The sequence below is a fragment of the Neodiprion lecontei genome, chromosome 6, assembly GCF_021901455.1.
Source record: "Neodiprion lecontei isolate iyNeoLeco1 chromosome 6, iyNeoLeco1.1, whole genome shotgun sequence".
In the NCBI taxonomy this organism is placed as follows: Eukaryota; Metazoa; Arthropoda; class Insecta; order Hymenoptera; family Diprionidae; genus Neodiprion; species Neodiprion lecontei.
In genome coordinates, this window is record NC_060265.1 from 17,511,736 (window position 1) to 17,533,350 (window position 21,615).

The 21,615-nt window shown below is 37.6% G+C and overlaps 2 protein-coding genes across 6 annotated transcripts in view; both read left to right on the forward strand.

Moving 5' to 3' along the window:
• LOC107225769 (rab11 family-interacting protein 4) overlaps window positions 1-21,615 on the forward strand; it is a 76,633-nt gene that overhangs the window by 43,539 nt on the left and 11,479 nt on the right. For all 4 annotated transcript variants that reach the window (XM_015666339.2, XM_015666338.2, XM_015666337.2 and 1 more), the window contains one exon: window positions 19,039-19,203. In XM_015666339.2, coding sequence (XP_015521825.2) covers window positions 19,039-19,203 — 165 coding nt within the window. The remainder of the gene's footprint in view (window positions 1-19,038; window positions 19,204-21,615) is intronic.
• Window positions 372-16,221, forward strand: LOC124295132. 2 transcript variants are annotated; one of them, XM_046743990.1, is made up of 5 exons: window positions 372-419; window positions 1,962-2,561; window positions 4,409-4,525; window positions 5,417-7,562; window positions 15,717-16,221. In XM_046743990.1, the coding sequence occupies exons 2-4, from the start codon at window positions 2,178-2,180 to the stop codon at window positions 5,600-5,602; spliced, it is 687 nt and encodes a 228-aa protein (XP_046599946.1). In that variant the 5' UTR covers window positions 372-419; window positions 1,962-2,177; the 3' UTR covers window positions 5,603-7,562; window positions 15,717-16,221. The 2 variants fall into 2 exon arrangements, with proteins under 2 accessions (XP_046599946.1, XP_046599947.1); XM_046743991.1 differs by lacking the exon at window positions 5,417-7,562 and having other exon boundaries at window positions 1,962-2,600.

Below are 21,615 nucleotides of genomic sequence, written 5' to 3' on the forward strand. Positions count from 1 at the left end.
TACGCAATTAGTCCGTGTCTTTCGAATCGGTAAATCGCCTTCGCCTTGAAGTCGATCGGTCTTCGTCAGCTTGTCCGAGTCTCGGTGGCGGGTAATTCAATCCGTAAGCGGGATGAGCGATCGTGTCAGGCGGCAGAGTGTGGCGAACAGAAGTGGATGAACGATTGAATCCGAGCTGGATTGGAGGTGCAAGTACGCGTTTAGTCGTGGGTGGGTCGAGGGACGCCCTGGTGCGTGAAGTTGAACGAAGCTCGAGTGTTCGGTGGGTGCTGACGCCGAACCCAAGACTCGCCTTGAAACAAAGGAATGAGTTTTCGAGAAGAGAGCTGAAATCGCGTTATTCGATGAGTGCAGTGAGCGAATGGCGAGGGATTCGTAAGTGCGGTGACGATTAACGACGTTGAGGAATCAACTCGGAGGTTGAGTAATGATACAGATGGAGTTGATGTAAAGATGAATTGTATACGTATTGGTATTCGTTCGTAATTGTTGATACCTATCTGTAGAAATTTTGGAGTTTTTTTGGGATACCGATAACGAATCCACGATCAGACTTCCAAAATTTGTAATGGTCGATCCGGTATAGTGGTTCCATTATCCGTGGGCTTTAAAATCATTAATCACGAATTTGAATGCGGAATTCGGAATTCGAATTTTATATAATTATTTTTTTTTTTTCTCTATGAAATTGCAGTCTGCAGTGTGAGACGAGAAATTCGAGAGCTGGTTCATGGCTAGTCTAAAGCGATCTGTATGTTTTTGCATGGTGAAAATTAATTTTACCAACTTATCAAAAAATCTAGTAATTCATTCGAGTAAACGGAGGCTTAGGATATGTCTGAAGCTCATTGTCTTCAGTTTTATCACCAGCTTTACGCGATAATTGCGAAGAAATTATGAAACTTCAAAGTTTCAACATAGTGACTCGGTTTTTAAAAGATTTCAAAGTTCATCGTTGGGTTAATTTCACATTGTCAGAGCTTTTGTAACTTTTCGCTAAAAGAAATATGTTTGAATCTTAGTTGAAAAACTTAAGAAATATATCAGAATCGTACTTTTCAAGAATAATACCGTAGACACAATTTGATATGTATTTTTTCGTACATGATACGATAGAGGCTTGGATAAATAGAATTGGGTACCCAAAAACTGAATTAATATCACGGATCAACAATTCAGGAACATGGACACGAAAATCTCAACAGCAATGGGTTGTAATTTTCTTATTCCAATGATTCGCGGAAGAATGAACTTGGTTCTACATATTAGAAAATTATTTCTTAACAACTGCGGTACAGGTTTTAAAGGAATGTACCTTCGTCAGATGAAGGAATGCGGACGATGAAAATTATTCTTACAGTAGATACCTCGCATCATTAGCCACATCGTAAAGTTGCATGCACGTGTATGCACTTATTTGTATGGATAGTCATGGCGATGATTCGATCGTGCGTTTGTTGCGCATACATACGCATGCATGTATATACTCGTATTGACGAGTCGAAAGACGCGAGCTACGGAAGTAATGTAAACCCCGGGAAAACTATCTTTAGCCCATTTTATACACACTGAAGTATAAACTTGACTCATCCAACCGCTGTAGATGGTTTTATCGACGCCGACTTACCCTATAAACATGTATAATATAAACGCAACGATCAAATAAACGAATCAAAAAATGTACAATAAATACCGAATGTTGTACGGATGCACAAAAAATTTATAAATATTTTTACTCGATGTACCGCTAAGGGCAAGCATCCTCTATGGACAAAAAGGGCAGATAAGATTACGCGATACTGGAATGTTCGACCATGGTGCACGAACCTCGGTAACGGAAAAATTGGTATCGAGCCTGCCTTCAAACTGATAAAAAGATCCCAAAAGAAAACAGAAACGTTCTCTACGATAGCTACATGCCAACGACGACCGAATACCAACATGGGACTCTGTTTGTTCAGTCGTCAGACAGTACACACACTTAAAGCGGGTTATCACCATACGTTCACTTGACCGTTCAGCGCGTACTTCACAACGGACCTGCGTTGTCAACTAATATAGCCTACAAAAATATCCCGTGCAAAATTCATTCTCGAATAACCGTGTTTTCAAAATTCTCCGTTATGAAATTGTCTCGGCGGAAAAAGATCCGGTAGTTTGTGGTAAAATTCGGTTATATGGGATCGAGTCCGGAGAAATGTTGCTGCCAGTCTCCTCACTCGGCATCAGCGTCCGCGACCTACAACCAGGAACGACAAACGCATCCGACCTACGACCCTACGACTCGGAACCAGCAGCCGCCGTTGCCCCGGAATCAGAATCAACCCTGTCATAGTTTTACCCCGTACAACCCGCCCTGCCCAAGCAGATTGTACCCGGAACCTAAGAAAAGCACGTTTGGATCGACACTTTTTACCGGGCTTATCATCCTCTCGATTTTTGCCTTCCTGTACTACTACTACACGTACGTCCTACCCAGGACAGGGTTTCGAAACCTGACTCGTTCCCCCTTTTACGAAGGCCACAACCCGACGAGTTTTCACTTGACCAGATCAACCATGGTAAAGATTTCACCGTGTAATTCAATGTTGTATATTCTTGTAAGTAGATTCGTGAATTTGTCAAAAATTGATGGAAGGTAGATTTTTTTGTCAGTCGATCGTTGCTTTCTGGTACTCTGTATGATTAGGAAATTGAATTAGATCGAAGAGATGGAAATATTTACTTACACATATACGTATGAGTATTTCTTAGGTAGACCAGATTCAGGTTTTACCGGTTCGAGGTAATTTCGTGTCACTAGTTAAACTTTTCCGTTGATGGTGTATAATATGTGTGTGCATGTATAATACATATGTATATTATATATTCTGTCAAGGTATGATATGATTTCATGTTAGGCTTGATAATCGAGATGACCATTTTTTGTCCCGACGAAATCATTCGAATATATAATTTAGAAAATCGAAGAATCTATTGAGATCCATCGGATTGGACTTAACGATCACTTGCATTTGAAAGTAACACTCTCTTGAACTAAAATAAAAAATCTCTGAGTAGGCAACTTTTTAACGATTGCGTGAAACGTGTTAACTTATACCGGAGATTAAAATTGCTCAGCGTCGCGGATGCTTGTTCATTAATAAATTGTTTGCAAAAACGAAGGCATCGAATGCTACTTTGATGAGAAGTGGATTTTTTTTTTCGCGTATCGCGTCGCCTTAAACAGGAACTAAAGTGAATGCTGTTAAGATCAAGCCCAACTAATTGGATACATGAGTAAATATTTGTGTCTCTTTGAAGTTATATATATATATATATTTTACCATACGATTTCTCCTACATTATATTTTTGTTTTTTGGGAGACTTTTGGCTGCAGGTGTTCATCGCTGGACTAAAACCGATACTTTTAAATGCACATATATATATATACATATATATATATATACTGGGTGTCCCATTTTAATCTTACATCTAAATTATCTCGAAAAATATTGCTCTGATCAAATTTTGTTTGAAACAAAAGTTTTAGAGTTCAAAAGGGGACGTTCAAAAAAAATTTTGTTGAAGGTCCCAAATTTAAAATAGCGACGCTACGATGGCTGACATGGTTTTTTTAAGGGAAACCTAACTTTTTTTTATGACAAAACAATGCATTGCATTGAAACTAACAACTTTTGTAAGAAACATTTTTCGATTCGATTGTGGTTTTCATGTTGGAACTCCATTTTTGACTATTTAGCGCTGTCCGGAAGGTACCATACAAAACCCAAACAAACCCAAACAAACCCAAACGAACCCAAACAAACCCAAACAAACCCAAACGAACCCAAACAAACCCAAACAAACCCAAACAAACGTGTGCATGCATCTGTATGGTTTGTATGGTACCTTCCGGACAGCGCTAAATAGTCAAAAATGGAGTTCCAACATGAAAACCACAATCTGAATCGAAAAATGTTTCTTACAAAAGTTGTTAGTTTCAATGCAATGCATTGTTTCGTCATAAAAAAAAGTTAGGTTTCCCTTAAAAAAAACCATGTCAGCCATCGTAGCGTCGCTATTGTAAATTTGGGACCTTCAACAAAATTTTTTTTTGAACGTCCCCTTTTGAACTCTAAAACTTTTGTTTCAAACAAAATTTGATCAGAGCAATATTTTTCGAGATAATTTAGATGTAAGATTAAAATGGGACACCCTTTATATATATATATATATATATATATATATATACACACACCAATGACTGAAAATGTAAGCTCTCTTTATTTTCGTTTTACGCAATTATTTATCCTTGTCCTGGTCCCAGAAAGCTTAGACTTTGGATTGTTACATGCATCTGCTTCTAAACTTTAAGAGTTACTTCACCTCGTTCCGTACCCTCGTCCTCGACGTTTTTCCTTGTAGGGATATGCGTCGGCGGATGAGGTTGGCGAGTCTGACGAACCCGACGATATTCACGAAAATGACTCCGCCGAGTTCGTTGCCCTGCAATCTTCCGGAAGGGGCAGGCAGCCTTCGTTGGTAGGTGCCAAAGCGCGACTTATTGATCATCGACCCATCCCTTGACCGCGATATCAACGATAAGCCTCACGTCACTCACGCTAGTCGTCTACCGCATGGTCATCGATTCTTATAAGATACGACGTGTGTGCAGAGCTTTGAACTGTGTCAAGGTGGAGTCGAAACTTTGGTTCATTTGATGATGGATACAATACGCACGTGTGGTAAAAATTGAAATGTATTTTTTTCTTTCATTCTGATAGAAAATCAATCTTGTTTTGCAAAAATATCAACACACTATTTTGACGTTCGAAAGTGTACGTATACGACCGTTGAGGCTTGTTCATTGAATATATAATACTTGTACTGCACAGAATCAGTTCAGTCCGTTACCGACTTGCTGATAAATCGCATAATTGAGAACGAAAATCTGTGTGGGTTCAAATATTTTCAAAGTATTGTTATAGTTTGATATAAATTTTATTTTACATCTAATTAATTGGTAAACTAATTGAACATTAGTCAGATTCTTTGAGAATATATTTAAACCTCAATTTTCGGAACAGTTAATTTTCCTCAAATGAATCACAGTTTTTGGCTAGTAAAATATTTTCTTTTACTGTACGAAGAAGCCTGGTTTTCGAGATAAGTTTTAGTGCCGCAATTACGTAGATTGCTGAGAAAACTTTCCAGACGAGAACTGTTTAGTACAAAGTTTTGCCCAAGTCGACAAGTTCCGCTTCATCCATAACGCACACTGCACAAGTATCGTCTAGGAATCGGTGACAATCGAAAAATTTCACATCTCTAAAATTCATGGAAAACTTAAATTTATCGGTTTGAATTATCACGTACAGCCAGAAACTGGCTGGCAACGATCGACTCACGTGCAGTTTGATTTTTCAAAAACAGCAGGGAATTCGAAGAGATGTAAAGCCTGGTCAATCGACGGAGCCTTACCTTCGCTGCACGAGGGTTTCCATCGATTCTTCGTCAAGGAGACAAGACTCTTCCGACAACCTGTCTGGTCACGGAGGCAGGAGCAAGTCCTGCCTGGATGGCGTGCCACGTTTGAAAACTAGAAACGCCGGAATATAACCAACTTTACGTGCAAAAGATACTTATATCTTCCAATCCCACTTCTTAGATCTCCGGCGAGTCTTCCGGCGATAAAGTACGTTCGTACTCTTATAGGCGTCGTGATCATTATACCGAGTTTCATAGTTACCGGGATATACGGGGTGATTTACACACTTCAGGATCTCGGCGATCATTAGAGGTCTGATCAGTGATATTTACGTACAAAGTGAGAGAGGGATTTTCATTGAAAGCGATGGAACTAAGCTACTTGCTGTGAGAGATGATTCAAATAATTACATTCCTTTGCGCAAATGTGACGACAAGGTGCATATTTATAATGCAGGGACACTTATGCAATTACAACTGTGCAAAGACTTGAGCCGTCGTATAGGAGAAGGTATCTCTAAACTCAAAGCTATGATTCTCGCCATGTCGTTCGAATTACATCGTTTTAAATTCATTAGACACAAGATAGTAAACAAACCGTTTGATCAAACTTCACGAGGCAAACAGACTCCTAAAATTTCACCAATTTTAACCCCAAACTAGTACAGTAATGAGAGTATTTGAAAGTATTGAACAGATCATAAACTTCTCCCGAATATTGAAGTATGCTAGAGTTCCGGACGGTTAAAAAATGTTTCGCTCTGTTTAAAAAAAAAAATATAATCAACATTCAAAGAGTACGGTTTGATCAGTTTTTGGCTTTATTTTAATGCGTGTATAATGCAACGTATACATCTTTAAGCTTGCTATTCAGGACTATATCCTTGAATTCAATCGTGCAGGTAAAGCATATATCTATCGTTTCTAAGATACTGTAAAGTGTAATGCATGTCATGAACGGATGAAGTTTGTTAGGATTTAAGGCATCTCTTACGTTTTTGCATACCGATGAATAACGTAAACGCACGAGTTTTTGAAATTCATCAAACATTTATGGTACGCTAGTGTTATAAACAGAAAACAGCGGTACGACTGGATCTTGAGAAATAATTCATTGCTATAAGTAGAGCAAATATTGACAAATCTGCGTCGTTTAGAAGTTTAGAGACATGATATCCACTCAGACCACAGATAAAATATTGATTGTACAACTGAACACCAAATAGATTAGAATGCAAATCACGTCTTAGTATCTCGATTCGTTCGTTGAATTTTCTGAAATTATGTAAAATCGTTTAAATTTTTTATGCTCATGTGATGCCAACGTCTTGTGTCATAACTAATTGTAAGCTAATGATAATCCTGACAAGATTCGCAAAGTATTAAACGGCTCGCCGTTCCCGTTTCGCATATTGTTCTTGTGATCTACTTTATTTTGAGCAATTTTTAAGAGCAAGGCTCATTCCACACGAACATGCTTTTAAATGCGGTTTCTTTGAATAGCTGTGACGAAGCGTTTGGCCAGTCGCAGGATCCAGTGGCGTGAGTACAGTGGCCATGTTTAATAGTGACGTGGAGAATCGAGGAGGAAACCATCGCGTAACAATAGAGGAGCTGAGCAACGTTGGCGTGAAAAAAATAAAAAATAAAAAATAAAAACGCGAAAGCAAATCCCGTGATGTTCTTTTGATAAATTTTCTTTCGTCAATATCGACACTAACTTCTCTATGCGATAGATAAATTTTAAAGCGTAATAAAATTTCTATACATACATTAAAATTTGTTCAGTGGAGCTTGGTACAGATAATTATATAGTGAATAACGTCATCCGATGAATCAGAGCGTTTAACAGAGTCCGGGAGTCTTGGTTGCTTCCGAAGACGAGCGACTCGGAGAGGATAGTCATTCTTCCGATTACCAGATTATGGCCTGCAAGATGCAGCGCGAGAGCTTCATCAGTTGGAGCGGCTGGCCTTTCATCAGTTTTTTGATTTTGTTGGGCAGCGTTGGATACACCGCGTGGACGATGTACAAGCAACACGCTCAGGGTGGTTCTTCAGAATAGGGAAGAATCATTTCTCAACCCAAGAAAGTGAGAATTTTTTCCGATTAACTGTGACATCGTTGCAAGTATGTATTATTCGTGAAAGCCAAAGCCTTGGCCGCAGTATTTGAGCAGAGTTATTGAATGATAGGGTTCGATATTGCTGCGCGAAACGCTGTCAACACCTACTCGCTACACTGAGAGAAATTTTTAATTCCAGTTACCGCTCAGTCCTTAACTATTTTCATTTTTCACCACAATCGAAAAATATAGTTCTAGGTACAAAATGAAAATTAGTTTTCTGGCTGTTACCAGAAAGTCTAGTATCCGTTACTATTCTTTTTCATTACAATCACTGTTGCTATATTTTCTTGTAACTGTTGTGAAAATTTAATGCTTGTGCAGCGATAAATTGACGTTGAAGCCTTGTTTAACTAAAAAAGTAGAGTAAACCTCGTAAACTGATTTTGCGTTGCAATTACCAAAAAAGGATCGACGATAGCGCAAAATGGTTGAGCGTACCTCGTTTTTCGTAATCCCAACGATATTCAAACAATTTTTTTTAACGATACCTGTTTTACTGAATTCTTCTAGTTACTATAAGAAATGAAATTTTTCTCAGTTTATCGAAAAACCGTTCCCATCATCTGCATCATGTATCTAATTCATGCTTGAGCAACGCGCGGACTGGCTCTCGTTATCGGCATAATTAAACCACATCTGGAACATGGCCATCGTCTGGTCGGACGCCATCTGAGTTTCGACTTGCAGGTTCACGGTGAGATCCGTGGATTAGAATACAACTGTTACCCATTAGTGCCTCTTCGAATCGGTCGTTGTACGTACAATATTTATGTGTCTATGTCTGTTCATATTGTCAGGAGATGTTTGATGTTAGCGAAGCGGTTTTCACTCGGCGTTGTTGTTTGGATTAATCGAACTTGATGCAGCTAATTATAGAAAATGTAGTTGTTGCTTGACGAGTGCAAGTGAATGGCTCTATTTATGTGCGTATCGGCCAGATAGTGACCACAGTGATTGAAAACGAGTCGTCATTATTTTTTCTGGTTAGCGGTAATTGAACTCTTACAGTTACAGTCACGATATGACTGCCGTATAACCCTATTCGGTTTTACCCTTTCTTTATTCTTTCATGTTCAGAAGAAAGGTGAAAATTGATTTCACTGTCAGACCTCTCCATATACATATAAATAATAATCTTGTTTGTTATAGGCTCGTGATTATTCGTAAGCCTCTGCTTTTTAATTCCTCTCTTCGTCTTTAAATCTTAACCGTCTTGATGACGGTGCAGGTCTCTATTTTATGCAGCCTGAAATTTGTCTGCTAGAAATTATATTTCGAATGATATTGACGAATGCAATATTGCACTTCATTACTCACCGCAACTTTGCGTTTGATGCAATTTGTAAGGTTAACTTTTATCCGATGATTAATACGTCGTACACTTGTAGTCCAGGAATTTATCATGAGTTATACGCGTCAATGAGTCCATGAATCGCGAGCTTTCTTGGATCCCGAGAATTCCTTGCGAATTAAACAAACCCATTCATGTTTACATACGTTCAACCCGTTCCACGTCGGACGCCGTATATTACAATTTATCTAGAGCAGTGACGTAGCTTGAAGAAACCCCAGCGAATTCACGCTGTAGGCTTTATTATTCCCATTCAGGGTGCTCAAAAGTCATATATGAAGATTTTTCAAATTGAGCGTAGAATCAACCGATAAGTCAAAATATCATTACGTGCATTCTTAACAGAAACATTATTCATAAAATGTGTAACATGCTGAGATCACTTGGTTATCGAATAGTCGCAGACGGAGAAAAGACTTTTTATAGGTACTTCCTCCAATAGATGATCATCGGTCCCAATCTTATTGTTAGACATTCATTACCGCATGTATTTAAGTGCGTGGTGGGTATATATGGGACCGTTAAAGTTTTCTTATAAGGAGATAACCTCTCAATAGATGGGTTTGAGTAATGGTTTTTGTTTCTTCTTGCATCCTAAGTCAAGAAGTGAAAGAGACAATGGCATTAGTTCTTCGATGTTATTCATTCCGAGTTTGGAATTTTCAATTCGCATTATATGCTGCTTTCTGTTAGTTGAGATCATTTTCTTTCGTCTTATTGATCAAATCGGTTCGGTTAGAAAACTTCACTGAGGGTAATATTCACGCCTTTTTCCGAATTCTGCCATTTCACACGTAGACGGTTTAATTGGAAAATGTCCCAAATATTGCAAAAAACTCCACATCCTACGGTACTTACTGAAAAAAAGCGTTAAAGGAACCGTATAGGACGCAACATCAATCATTTTCTCCTCAAAGTGCGTTCGATGAAGCATCGGACATTAATTTTACGTCCGTCAACATTATTACGGTACACATTTCTTCCTCGTTCCAACGTAGCTTTTTTCTTTCATATATTTCATCGTTCAATTCTGAAGGAGGTCAAGTCATTTTCCCCTCCATGCTGCACCGCCGTATACAATAAACTTATCATACCAATGAGCAAGCTGTGCGTGTTTGGCTTTCGAACTGTTACCAGTGCGAGCTAGAGTGATCTACCAGTTTCGACTCATTGTTTGTATTTACTCCATTATTCATCCCCGCCTTCAAATCATCCATACCATTTATTTTTATGTGCTTACATAATATATTGAGCCTTTGTGGCCGAAACTTGTCGACGGTAATGTGAACCAGACGATTATCATTGCGTATATTAAACGTGTATAAACCCCAGAAATGTTTCGTTCTATCGTAATTTTCGAATAGCGTGAAATACTCGCCGCTTAGCCAAGTTAGCAAATTAGATTCCATCTTTCGTGGGTTGTGTCCGATGTGCGCACCAGTCAATTTACTGCCAACCGTGACGTGAGATGGTTGCAAAACGAGCACTGCGTGTAGTTTCAGTCATTCTTTCGAACTGTAAGTAATCTGATTTTTCTATCGTTGTGAAAAGGTATAACGCCCATACGTACAACTTGATACGAGCACAAATTTTTGATGAGGTGTTTCCATTGATACACAACTATCGAAAAGAAAGGTTTCTTATAATTTTTTGTCACGACCGATTATAGGTGTCAATCACTATTTTTGCCATTATTTTACGTAGAGTGATACAAGCGTACAATTATTCTGTGGTGCCAAATAAGAAAAGTTCGGTTGAATATTTTTTTTTTACGAATAGCATCGAAAGCCTGATATTCCAATAAACCACCGAAAGAGTTTTCGAAGTGAGGAAAATGAGGTATTTTTTGCTATATAGTTCGAACCATTTATAGTTTCACATTCCGTAAGTTTTTTTTCTAACAATAACAACAGGCAGGTTATAAATTTTACTTCAAGTTAGTTCAGTTTTTTTCCTAGACATTTCAAATTTCTTATCTAACAATATATTCTCATTTTCCATGTAATTCGAAACTTACAGATTGAATAATAAGTCTTTTTCTTCAACCTTCCCAGTGCTTTGACAAGTTAATTTTCTTAACTTTTTTTCGAAGGCAAATTACGGAGAGTGAAGTTGATTCGTTGTTAATAATTGATTTACGGAGTGTGTCGTTTCAGGGTTGAAATTCAATAGAATTACAATTGTTTTGGTGATTCAGCACACTGTTTTAATCCCATGTTTTACAATTAATTTTTTTGTCAGAAAAATAACGAATAATTAGACCATACCAAAAGTGAGAATTTAATTAATTAATCTTTCAATTTATGCACTATAATGACTAACGGAAAGTGAATGTACCGAAGATATCTTACTGACACATGACACACTGATTTGTGTAAGAAATTCATTTCATTAAAAGAAAGAAAAAAAATGTATAAACTGAAGAATTGAAAGAACTGTACTTTCGAAACAGAGCCATGACCAAATTAACATCACTCTTAAATACTTGAATTTTGTGATTAATAACCAACCGAATCAAAATCACAATTCCATGATTTTTTACGCAGCAAAAACTTTGAGCGATGTAGCGAAAACATTCGTGACATGTTATCACAACCGTTTTTACAGGCAAGATGTTTTTCTCTTTCAAGTAAACGTTAAAGTTAGCGAAATACAGCGACAGTCAGTGGCGGGTCAAGTTGATGCACGGTTAGAAAAAAATGTCCCAGCAGGTCCACTACAGTTTTTGGGTTCGTTTGACCATTTTTTTAATCTATTACTAAGTGAAAAAAAGAGGAAAATTTACGGATTACACGTCGATATGACAATTTAAATGTTAAAATGACAAGCATTTGTGTCATATTCACTGACAGAAATGTAACAAATAGCACAAATATGAAACGGACCTGCTGGGACATTATGTTGAGTTAAATTTTTCCGACTGTGAATAGAATGGGCCCATAAACGTGGTTGCAATCGAACGTGAACAATACCCAACGTCGCATATTGGCCGCACCCTTCTTGTTTTAAAGCGAATGGGTCGCCTGTTCGTCCGTTGCGTTTGGAATATTTGAAAGTCGTAATCAACAGCAGCAGCAGTTTGGTATAAGGCTATCAGAGCACACAGGATACATGAGTCATTGGCTACGCACCGGGTAATCGGAGGGTCAACAAGGGTCGGATGACTTGACCACCACGGCCGGAGTTGGTTTATAGTCGGTTGATTCGCTCTTCGTGTCGTCTCTGGATGAACGTTACGTTACGACGATCAAACGTACCTACGTTACCCAATTCTATAACCCCCGTACGTGCCTACCCACTTGTAATGTGTGTTTTATTACACTACGCGGCTCACACACCCCGGAGAGTGGGCGCGTCCGTAGGTAGCGTTTGCATATCAGAGGCTGGAAACAGAAAAGCATGGAGTGAAAAAATAGCAAAGGAAAGTACTCACCTGGATCGAGCGGACACGTGTGTTTCACCGGTGTCGGCATTTAACTACGTATATATACCTTTTATGCACACACTCTGGGCACGCACGTTAGCCGTACTTTCTCACTGCGGAAAGGAACCTGAGCCTGATTATTATTACATTAATCATGTTTTATTGTACGATTTAGAGTGTTTTTTCATTATTATCAAAACCATAATATCAAGTGGGGGTTCCTAACATCCATTAAACCTACATCTTCCCACAACCGGGTTAATAAATCTCGCCCAGGAACTATTGCTTAATTGTTTTTTTTTGGTTATTGTTATTAATCATTTGTCGCAGAATTTCCAATGAGTATGCCTGGCCATGCTCCGACTTTTTGGAACTGACCGTCACATCCAAGATTTCCCATCCTTCTTATATTACTTAACAACGGTCACAAAGAAAATTTCTTTATGTTTCAATGGAGTCTTGATTGGAATAATGTAGAAGTGTATTTTGGTCCAGGAACCAGTGACAGTGAGATACCTGTACTTATCTGCAACAAGTCACTTTGTCGCAGTTTGCCTTCGTCATTCCGGTAATTTTTTAACTAGTTGTAACGTATACACTGTAAATTAATGAAGGTATCAGAATGTTTTCTCTTAGGAATTATAGATCGTTTTTGTATTTTTTTTACATTTTATAACTTTCACTTACGACGTGCGAATGCAGTACGATATCTTTGCTTTTGTAAAGTGACTTATTTACGTTCCCTCTCTTGCATCAGTTGCTCATATTAGGAAGTAGAGTCTTTTAATTCTTGAAGCGTCGATAAAAATTAATTGCTTATCTCAGCGTCGATGTTGACCTTTTGATAATTGATCCAGAACGATTTTCCTTTCCCTTATCTTACGAACTAATGTCGTAGGAATACATTTTATCGTTCAAGGTCGAACAGTCGTTGCAGTCAGAATAGTTGACGTTGCCTACTGAGATCATAGAAGCTCTTTTCGAAATTAGAACTGTTGAAACAATTAATTTTCTCTTACACAAAGTTTTATAACTTGGTTAAATTTTATGATTCGAGTTATAACAGTTTTTCTATAAAATCATCTTTAGATTACATTTTCTTTAGTAATCTAATGTTATCAATTGTACAACGTATGGCATGAGATATTTTTCCTTTCCTTTGTCGTTTCTATTACGTTAAATCATTTTTCTCAATAATCCGTGTTAACGACTATATATACCATAAATTCCGTTTCAACGATGTTATTTCCTGCTTTTTTCCTTCAGCCTGAAGGCGACGTTACTTCGCGGTTATCACGTGATAGCAGTGCGCACAGATTTATTCATGACGGTCGTGCGTAATATATATAATATATACATATATATACATGCGTATGCGTGTAATTGTATATATAACGCATTGTACGACGGGTGTGCTCGTTGCTTGGTAGCTCTGCATCGTCCATTCATTCCTAAGCCGCAGTGGTGGCCGAGCGTTTATATTCCTAGACAGTTTGATAAAAATGCAAAAGTTAGCAGATAGAGAGCATATTTAACACGGCGCGTGAGCTTGCGGCGTAAATAGCCAGAGCTTTGGCGCGTCGGTTAAAGTCCGACGCCCATGTAAATGTAGGCAAGTAGCAACGTTCAGTATCCGAGGCGCGAGCGCCGACTTCGCGTCGAGGGAACAACGCGCATTTAAAAGTCAAAGCGGCAGTCTCTCTGGCAAAGCAACGCGCGTGAACGCAACGAGGATAAGAAACGAGTCCGTCGCTGTTGAAGAAGCTAAGGAAATTCGCGACGTGTCGATTGTTAATTTAGCGTAAGACAAAATAAAAAAAAAAAAAAAAAGTAAAAGATGAAAATAAAAAAAGAACCTTTTCATTTTACTCCCTGATAATTATCATTGTCGTACCGCGGGTGGGTTTTACGTGCGTCGAGTGTAGATGCGCCGATTATCCTGTTGATTGACCGTATTCCGCGAGGATTCGAGTTTCGTTTAACGCGGTGAAAGTGAAAACGTGAAGTTGAAAACGAAAGAAACAACAACTAATATTAAAGACTTAAACATGTACGTAAAGATGTATCGCCGTTGAAACGTACCTACTTATATATATGTGTGTGTGTGTGTGTGTGCGCGTATGTACGTATAAACTGTACAACCTACATGACGACTGTTTTATGATTCTTCGGCTATTTCTGCAATAGCGTAAGTTCGGCGGATGGAAATTATAAAAGCTATACAGGTTTTGATATACTGTAACGGTGAACGCAGCGGAGAAAATTGCGAGCAAGAATTCCCCCTCGTGTAGTTGTTGTATACAATATGGTATTGTGAAAATACTCCATGCTGGATCATATATATTATATTACCGCGTATATTGCAATTTCGCGCACGCGTCAGCTCGAGGTTATAAATTGATGAGCTAAGCGAGTACGAGCTGTACGATTGTATTAAGTGTTTGCAAAATAGAAAAGAATTATAATAATGATACGAGAATACGATTAAGCGTTAAAGAACTCTGCGGAATACGTTTTCGGTTCGAAGTATACGTGCTGCATCAAGTGTATCGTATACGTTAATGATTGGTAACATGCGCATAGTTTAATCGTTTTGAACCGACAGAAACACGTTGAATTATTGCGAAATTTTTACGCGGACGTTTCACACTGACCAAATTAAAAAAAAAAAAAAAAAAGAGAACATAAAGTCGTTAGGAGAGTCGTTGAACTTGAATCGTACCCGTCATATGTTCATAAACACACTTATAGAAATCTTATAAATATTCTGAAATGATGAATTTAGATTTGCGTACGCGTGAAAAATTAATGCGTGTAAATTTCTAACTAATAGGAATAAATTGTTACTCTCTGAATTGCATGATACGGAAGTATGATTTATTTGAAAATTTACCCATTGCGAAGAAATATCGTAACAGTCCGTATTTCCAATTAATCATTTTTCTCGTTGTATATTTTTTGATTGACTTATAATTTAGCGTCTCACATTTATTTTCCTTTGCGATATTATATATATATATATATATATATCTGTATATGGAATATTTTGTTGCAATTCATATATAAAAAAGAAGATAAGCTCCTTTCTCCGCGTCTCTCCCCCCTCCTTCTTTTCAATCTTCCACATGTATTATATATATACACCATTACGCGCAGTTGCGATACGTGTCGCTGTAATATCATATTATATCGCTTATTGTTAGTTTGCCGGTGCTCACATCGACAGCAACAGCCCAACGATTCGAAACAGCGTCGGGTGTAAGAATTCCTGCAATACCTCCGCGTTTGTCTTGTCGTTGAATTAAATCGCGATCTGCTCAGTTCAATTTTTTGGTGATTACAGGCAGATGTATGAAACGCTTTTATCAATATTACGAACATTGAACGAATGACAGTCAGAGAGGTCATTTTAAACTGCGAAGCGTGACCCGCTGATTTATTGTTATTGCTGCGTTGTTATTGAACGTTCGAGTGTCGAAGTATATTACATGTTATAATCACGAGACATTAAATTTCTCGATTGCGGCGAAATCGGTTTAAAACTGTGTAGTGCCAAAGTGAAATAACAATAATAATAATTAAAATAATAAGGTGTAAGTGGCAAACAATTGTGTCGCACGTATAAGTGAGAAAAACAAAAACTTGGGACAAGGTTTATTCGCTTAAATAGCCAGTGACTCACGCAATGCGCGACGTTGCTCGTCGTATTCGTGTAAATATAACTAGGTGTGTAAATTTATCGATCTTTCGTGCTGGACTGCAGTGATAATTTGGGACGCGGTGGAGATATCGTAAGGTATTCGGAGAAAAAAATCGGGACCAAGAATCAGACGGAGGTTATTGGGGCGATGAACGCCGTCGCCGTTCCCGTCGATCTGCAGGAATCGGAACTGGAGAGCCTCGAGAATCGTCGACGTCGTGGAATGTCCGTCGATCGCGGAGCGGGGGCGGGTGCAGGTCTTGAATACGACATGTGGGAGGGTCAGTTCCAATTTCTTGGACCCAACGGCGCGTTGATGGCCACCAGTCCCGTAGGGCATAACTTTGGTCAAAACTTCGATCAGGACTCACCTCAGAATTCGCCCAACGACGGATACAAAGTTACCCAGGTCAATCAGTGGTGCGATCATCTCACGGATCACGTAAGACACCCATCCAGTTGTCAATGAACATTTTTCAATTACCGCCGAACCTTATTCAGACGGCTTTAATCGCAATTTCTCAGCCAGTTCTATAAATATTTACTTTACACGCGTCATTGAAGAAAATATCATTTTTTATATACTTATTAGAAACTTTTTGTGAAACGGGATTCGTTGTAGTAACGATTTGAATATTTCTTGAAGCGCAACAAAAAATTTGGTACTAGTTAGCATTTAGTATTAGAATTTGACATGTCAGTACTACATTTTTTGGTTACTGCAATATTAAATATGTTCCTTTAGTTGTTTACTGCATTTTTTTTTTTTTACTTTTTTACACTGTTATGAAATGGTCGCAATTGGTAGAAGAAAACATACAGTACGTGACCACGGTCAAAAAGAATAACAAGATCCATTATGAAATATATATATATTTTGGTCATAGTTACAAGCCTCATTTTCATTTGCTTCCCGAAAGTTTTTTTTTTTATAGTAAAAAAGGAATATAGTCAAAGACTATAGTAACAACCGGCAGAAAATTTTCTCAATGGGATTAAGCGTAAATTTAAAATTTAGGCGGAATGCAGATTCTGTCACTTATGGGATGATTAGTTCGAGTCTTCGAACTCTAGCACAGAAATCAGACAAACCCAGCACTTTCGGTCAATGCTCAGGCTTGTACTGTAAATAATTTTTGGTTCCTTGATGAATTAGCAATTGACTATTGTTACGTAGAAATAAGCGAATTCAATTTTTTTTGTCGTCGAAAATTGACTGTGTTTCTGTAAAGTCGCCCAATCGATTATTTGTTTGAATTTCACTTCCTTGGGTCTCTTGATTCGCCACAAATGAAGCCTCTTTCTTACGAATAGAAGTAGCTTTCGACGACACGAATATTTTGGTTTAGACGGTTATTCGAATTTTCGTCGGAAGGTTTGAAAAAGATTACCGCAATAATGTTGATGAAAATGAACCAATATTAGATTCGGAAAGCCTGAACCTTCATTCGCGTCATTGTGTTTCTCAGAATACAATTTTATGATATTGTGACGAAAGCTGCATTTTCCCCACTTGATAGAGTTGATTCATACTTATTGTTAGTTACACTGAATAATCTAAACTCCGAGAATTCAAACTGATTGGCAAATCAAACGCTCCTCGTATATTTTAAACGCATTACCAGTCCTCAGAGCAAGTATTCTGATTCATTTAGAACTTATTTGTAACATATATTGTATAAGGTATAGCAATACCTTAAATACTTTAGTTCACATCGTGTACCTGTTTACAAATTTAAAAATAATAAATCTCAAATACCTGCCGATGCTAATTCGAAGTAAATCGGTCAAAGATACAACTCGATGACGTTTATTCTATACATATTATTTTCTATATATATCATTTTCTAAAATGATTATTTTTATTGTGAGGATTTTACACATTAAGTGATATAGGTTTATATACACATCTATTTCACTTCGTAATGACTTATGATTCTAACCGAAACAGTGATCCAATTTTGAAGTAGCAACCCGAATCCCTCACAGCTACGTAGTGAATATAAATCAACCTGCCATCTATTTCAGATATTTCTATTTTGGATAGACTCAAATTTGGTGCCTATAACATTCGGCACAGGTACCCGCATGATCTTATACGGAAACAATTGATTCAAATTACAATTGTAAACCTTCGGTTAATTTATGTCATTGTCGGCAATAATTGATTTGTACATGTAACGATTTGTCGGAAGATTGTACTCTCGACTTGTTTTTTTCGTAGAGAAAAATAAAAATAATGCACAGACCATTTACGATCTAATTTTTCATGCAATGTGTATTTTTCACCTTTTCCGAACAATCAGCTTGGTAACGATCACGTGCCGTAATTACGACGAATATTTTTTCCCTTCTCTTTTCGATTCCCGTTAGATAAAAGCCAGTGACGAGGCGTTTTAACTTCGCCACTATCAGTGGTGTCCATTTCGTTACCAATATAGCACATTATCGTAGAAAATAATTAAAGCTGATCGATCGAGCGTATGAAACTTCATATCGACAGATTTAACTCCGTCGGCCATCATGAAGATCATCACGGCCATATGCACAAGAGCGATTTTGAAATCGTGGCCATGTTTTCCTGACGCTCTTTGGCAGACTGCGTATAAGTGGCAGGTTTCCAAAAGAACGATCAAAAATAGTCAACTCGGCAATGTCCTCTCAATCTTGCGGACGGGCAAATTCAAACGGTGAAAAATGTTCCGACGCTTGTTCCAAAACTCGCTCACCAAGCTCAATGAAGTACTGTATATACATATATACGGATATTTATTTGCGTATTAATAAGAATTACACAGAGTATATCGGCAAAGGTTTATTTTTATCTAATCGTAATTAGATTCTTGCATAAGCTGATCGATTTACTAATTTTTCAACCACAGTGACACTTGACAAGCGCAAGTTTGAGTATTGGACATCTTTTCGATCCTCTTGTTCAACTTTTCTTCTTTCACTTTTGTTCCAGGTTCAATTGCTTCAAGAGCAAATGGACGCTTTGGCGGACACCCGCTCTGCAGGCGAGGAACGATACGCCAGGGCGAAACAGGAAAATGCCACCCTACAGGCCAGGGTCCTCATGCTTGAAGAGGCGCAGCGCGACGCCGAGACAAGAGCCGAAGAACGACTTCAGGTGAGAATTCCAAGTCGAATTTAACGAATATAAATTCTATAGCCCGGTCTTCAGGTGCAATGAGAAAATTTCATTTGTTATAGTAACTAGAAAAATTCAGTAAAACAGGTATCGTTAAACAAAACTGTTTGAATATTGTTGGGATTACGAAAAACGAGGTACGCGTAAACATTTTGCGCTATCGTCGATCCTTTTTTGGTAATTGCAACGCAAAATCAGTTTGCGAGGTTTACTCTACTTTTTTAGTTAAACAAGGCTTTAACGTCAATTTATCGTTGCAGAAGCATTAAATTTTCGCAACAGTTACAAGAAAATATAGTACCAGTGATCGTAATGAGAAAGAATAGTAACGGATACTAGACTTTCCGGCAACAGCTAGAAAACTAATTTTCATTTTGTACCTAGAACTATATTTTCTCGATTGTGGTGAAAAATGAAAATAGTCAAGGACTGAGCGGTAACCGGAACTAAAAATTTCTCTCAGTGTGGCAGGTAAAAATCTTAGACCAGTCATTTGAGTTTGGGTAATGAGAGGAGTTTCTTCGAAACACCTACGAAGTTATTACTTGTGAAACCAGTTATCAGTGTTGAAAATACGATTGTTCCGAATGATATTTGAAAGAAATAGAAAATCGCATAACTTCATCGATTTGGATATCAAAGGTTAAATGAACTATTGCAATGAAATGCTCCCGTAATTATTATATTGTTTTTAAACGTTTGGCTGATACATTATCCAGTAAATAGATTACGGGATAATGCGAGACGTCCGAAGGTATACATATAGTGGTAGAGGATACATAAGATACGTGATCTATGACGTTGTACGAGTCATACGTGTTACGTAATGGGATTTGCCAACGGTCGATAAGCTTAGAAAAGAAAACTGCACAGGGGAGTTTGAACGTCTTCTCTAATTCTATATTCTCTTTAAAGTAATATATAAGTATACATGGATCGCTCCATGCCAAGTCGAGACCAAACTTCATGCAACTCGGACTTTTTATATAACATTTTCCATCTTCTCGGCAGAGATCTAAGATAGTTTTCTGATGTACCTGAAAGAATTCAAAAAGTCTTGTATATAGTGAACGTTTCTTCTTCAATACGGATGAATTCCGGATATTTACAGAGTATTTTGGCTGCAGTTTATTATATACAAATTAAAAAAGTGAAAATGAAATGAATTATCGGTTAAATCCTAGGTGATTAGGGTTGAACCTGATAATGAGGCCGATCGGCGTGGAATATTTTATACGGATGCGGTTGAAGTATTCATTAAAAAATTAAGAAACTTAAAAAACGGAGATAATTATCGTACCTTCACCTCCGCAGCTTTCTCATAAATCAATCCGTTCTTGCGATTTCGCATGACAGTGACTTTGATAGAATTCCATAATTAGTTTACGTCAAAACCGATTTGTGGCTGACCCCATTAAATATAAATAGACGCAAGTCTTTATTCTGCACGCATTCGCGTAATTCAATTCCATTACGATACGTGGTCTAATTTAATTCCGGTTAAAGATGTATAGGTATAGCTATAGTCAGAATTATCTTTGTGAATCTTTTTTCCTGATTATAAACTAGTTCTGTTCATTCGTTGGGGTGTTCACTCATTTTAACATATTATTTAGCATTAGCTTATAATCATCCTGTATGTACAGGTAAGCGTCCGAAAAAATACTGCTAATAAAAGTTTAGCAATAGTTGATAGAAAATGTGTTAGTGTTTTGTTCACTGTGGTGTGGGATTTTCGAATTGTTTGGAAATTGCCAAAACTTGAAGTGTATTTCAAGACTGATTTGAATGACAAGAATTCCATTTCCTGGAAGCTCCCAATTCTTCGAGAAAATATATGATGTTACTTCATTTCTAAAATCACCTGAATCTAGATATATTTCCTACTTCAGAGTCTACAAATATACAATTTGAAATTCTTCAGAATATTCGATCAGCTCAATTTTTCGTATATTTTACCAGTTTACTCGTATATGCGAGTCCTATTGATTGAACAGAGTCAAAGAACAAATTCAAGTCAAACCTATTAAAGCCATTTTAAGTAATTTTAATCAGCCATATTTTTTTAGTGCTCTACACTTTGATAGACTGCAACGAATGGAAATAAAACGAAATTTTAGGTCAAAGGAGTTTGAAATGAACGTCTGGAAAAAATTTAAAGCTAGCGGTGTAATCTTAAATTAAATAACGTCCTATCCCAAATTTCCGAAGTTTGGAATTGTTGAACGTATTTTACTTTACCGAGCCCTGCAAGCTATTATTTCTCCCATCTGTACTGAATTACTGATACGTTAGGAAGGTCCCTTATAAAATACAAGCGCTGCTCGTTATTTGGTAAGGGACCTTTGGCTACTAACCTAAAAATAATCGATCATGACTCGATTAAATCGA

Bases quoted from the DNA above. Each gene is read 5' to 3' on its own strand.
- LOC124295132 (XM_046743990.1), top strand. From the start codon at position 2,178: ATGGGATCGAGTCCGGAGAAATGTTGCTGCCAGTCTCCTCACTCGGCA. The intron at 2,562-4,408 runs GTAAAGATTTCA...TTTTCCTTGTAG, and splicing joins ACTTGACCAGATCAACCATG to GGATATGCGTCGGCGGATGA. The intron at 4,526-5,416 runs GTAGGTGCCAAA...TTTCAAAAACAG, and splicing joins GGGGCAGGCAGCCTTCGTTG to CAGGGAATTCGAAGAGATGT.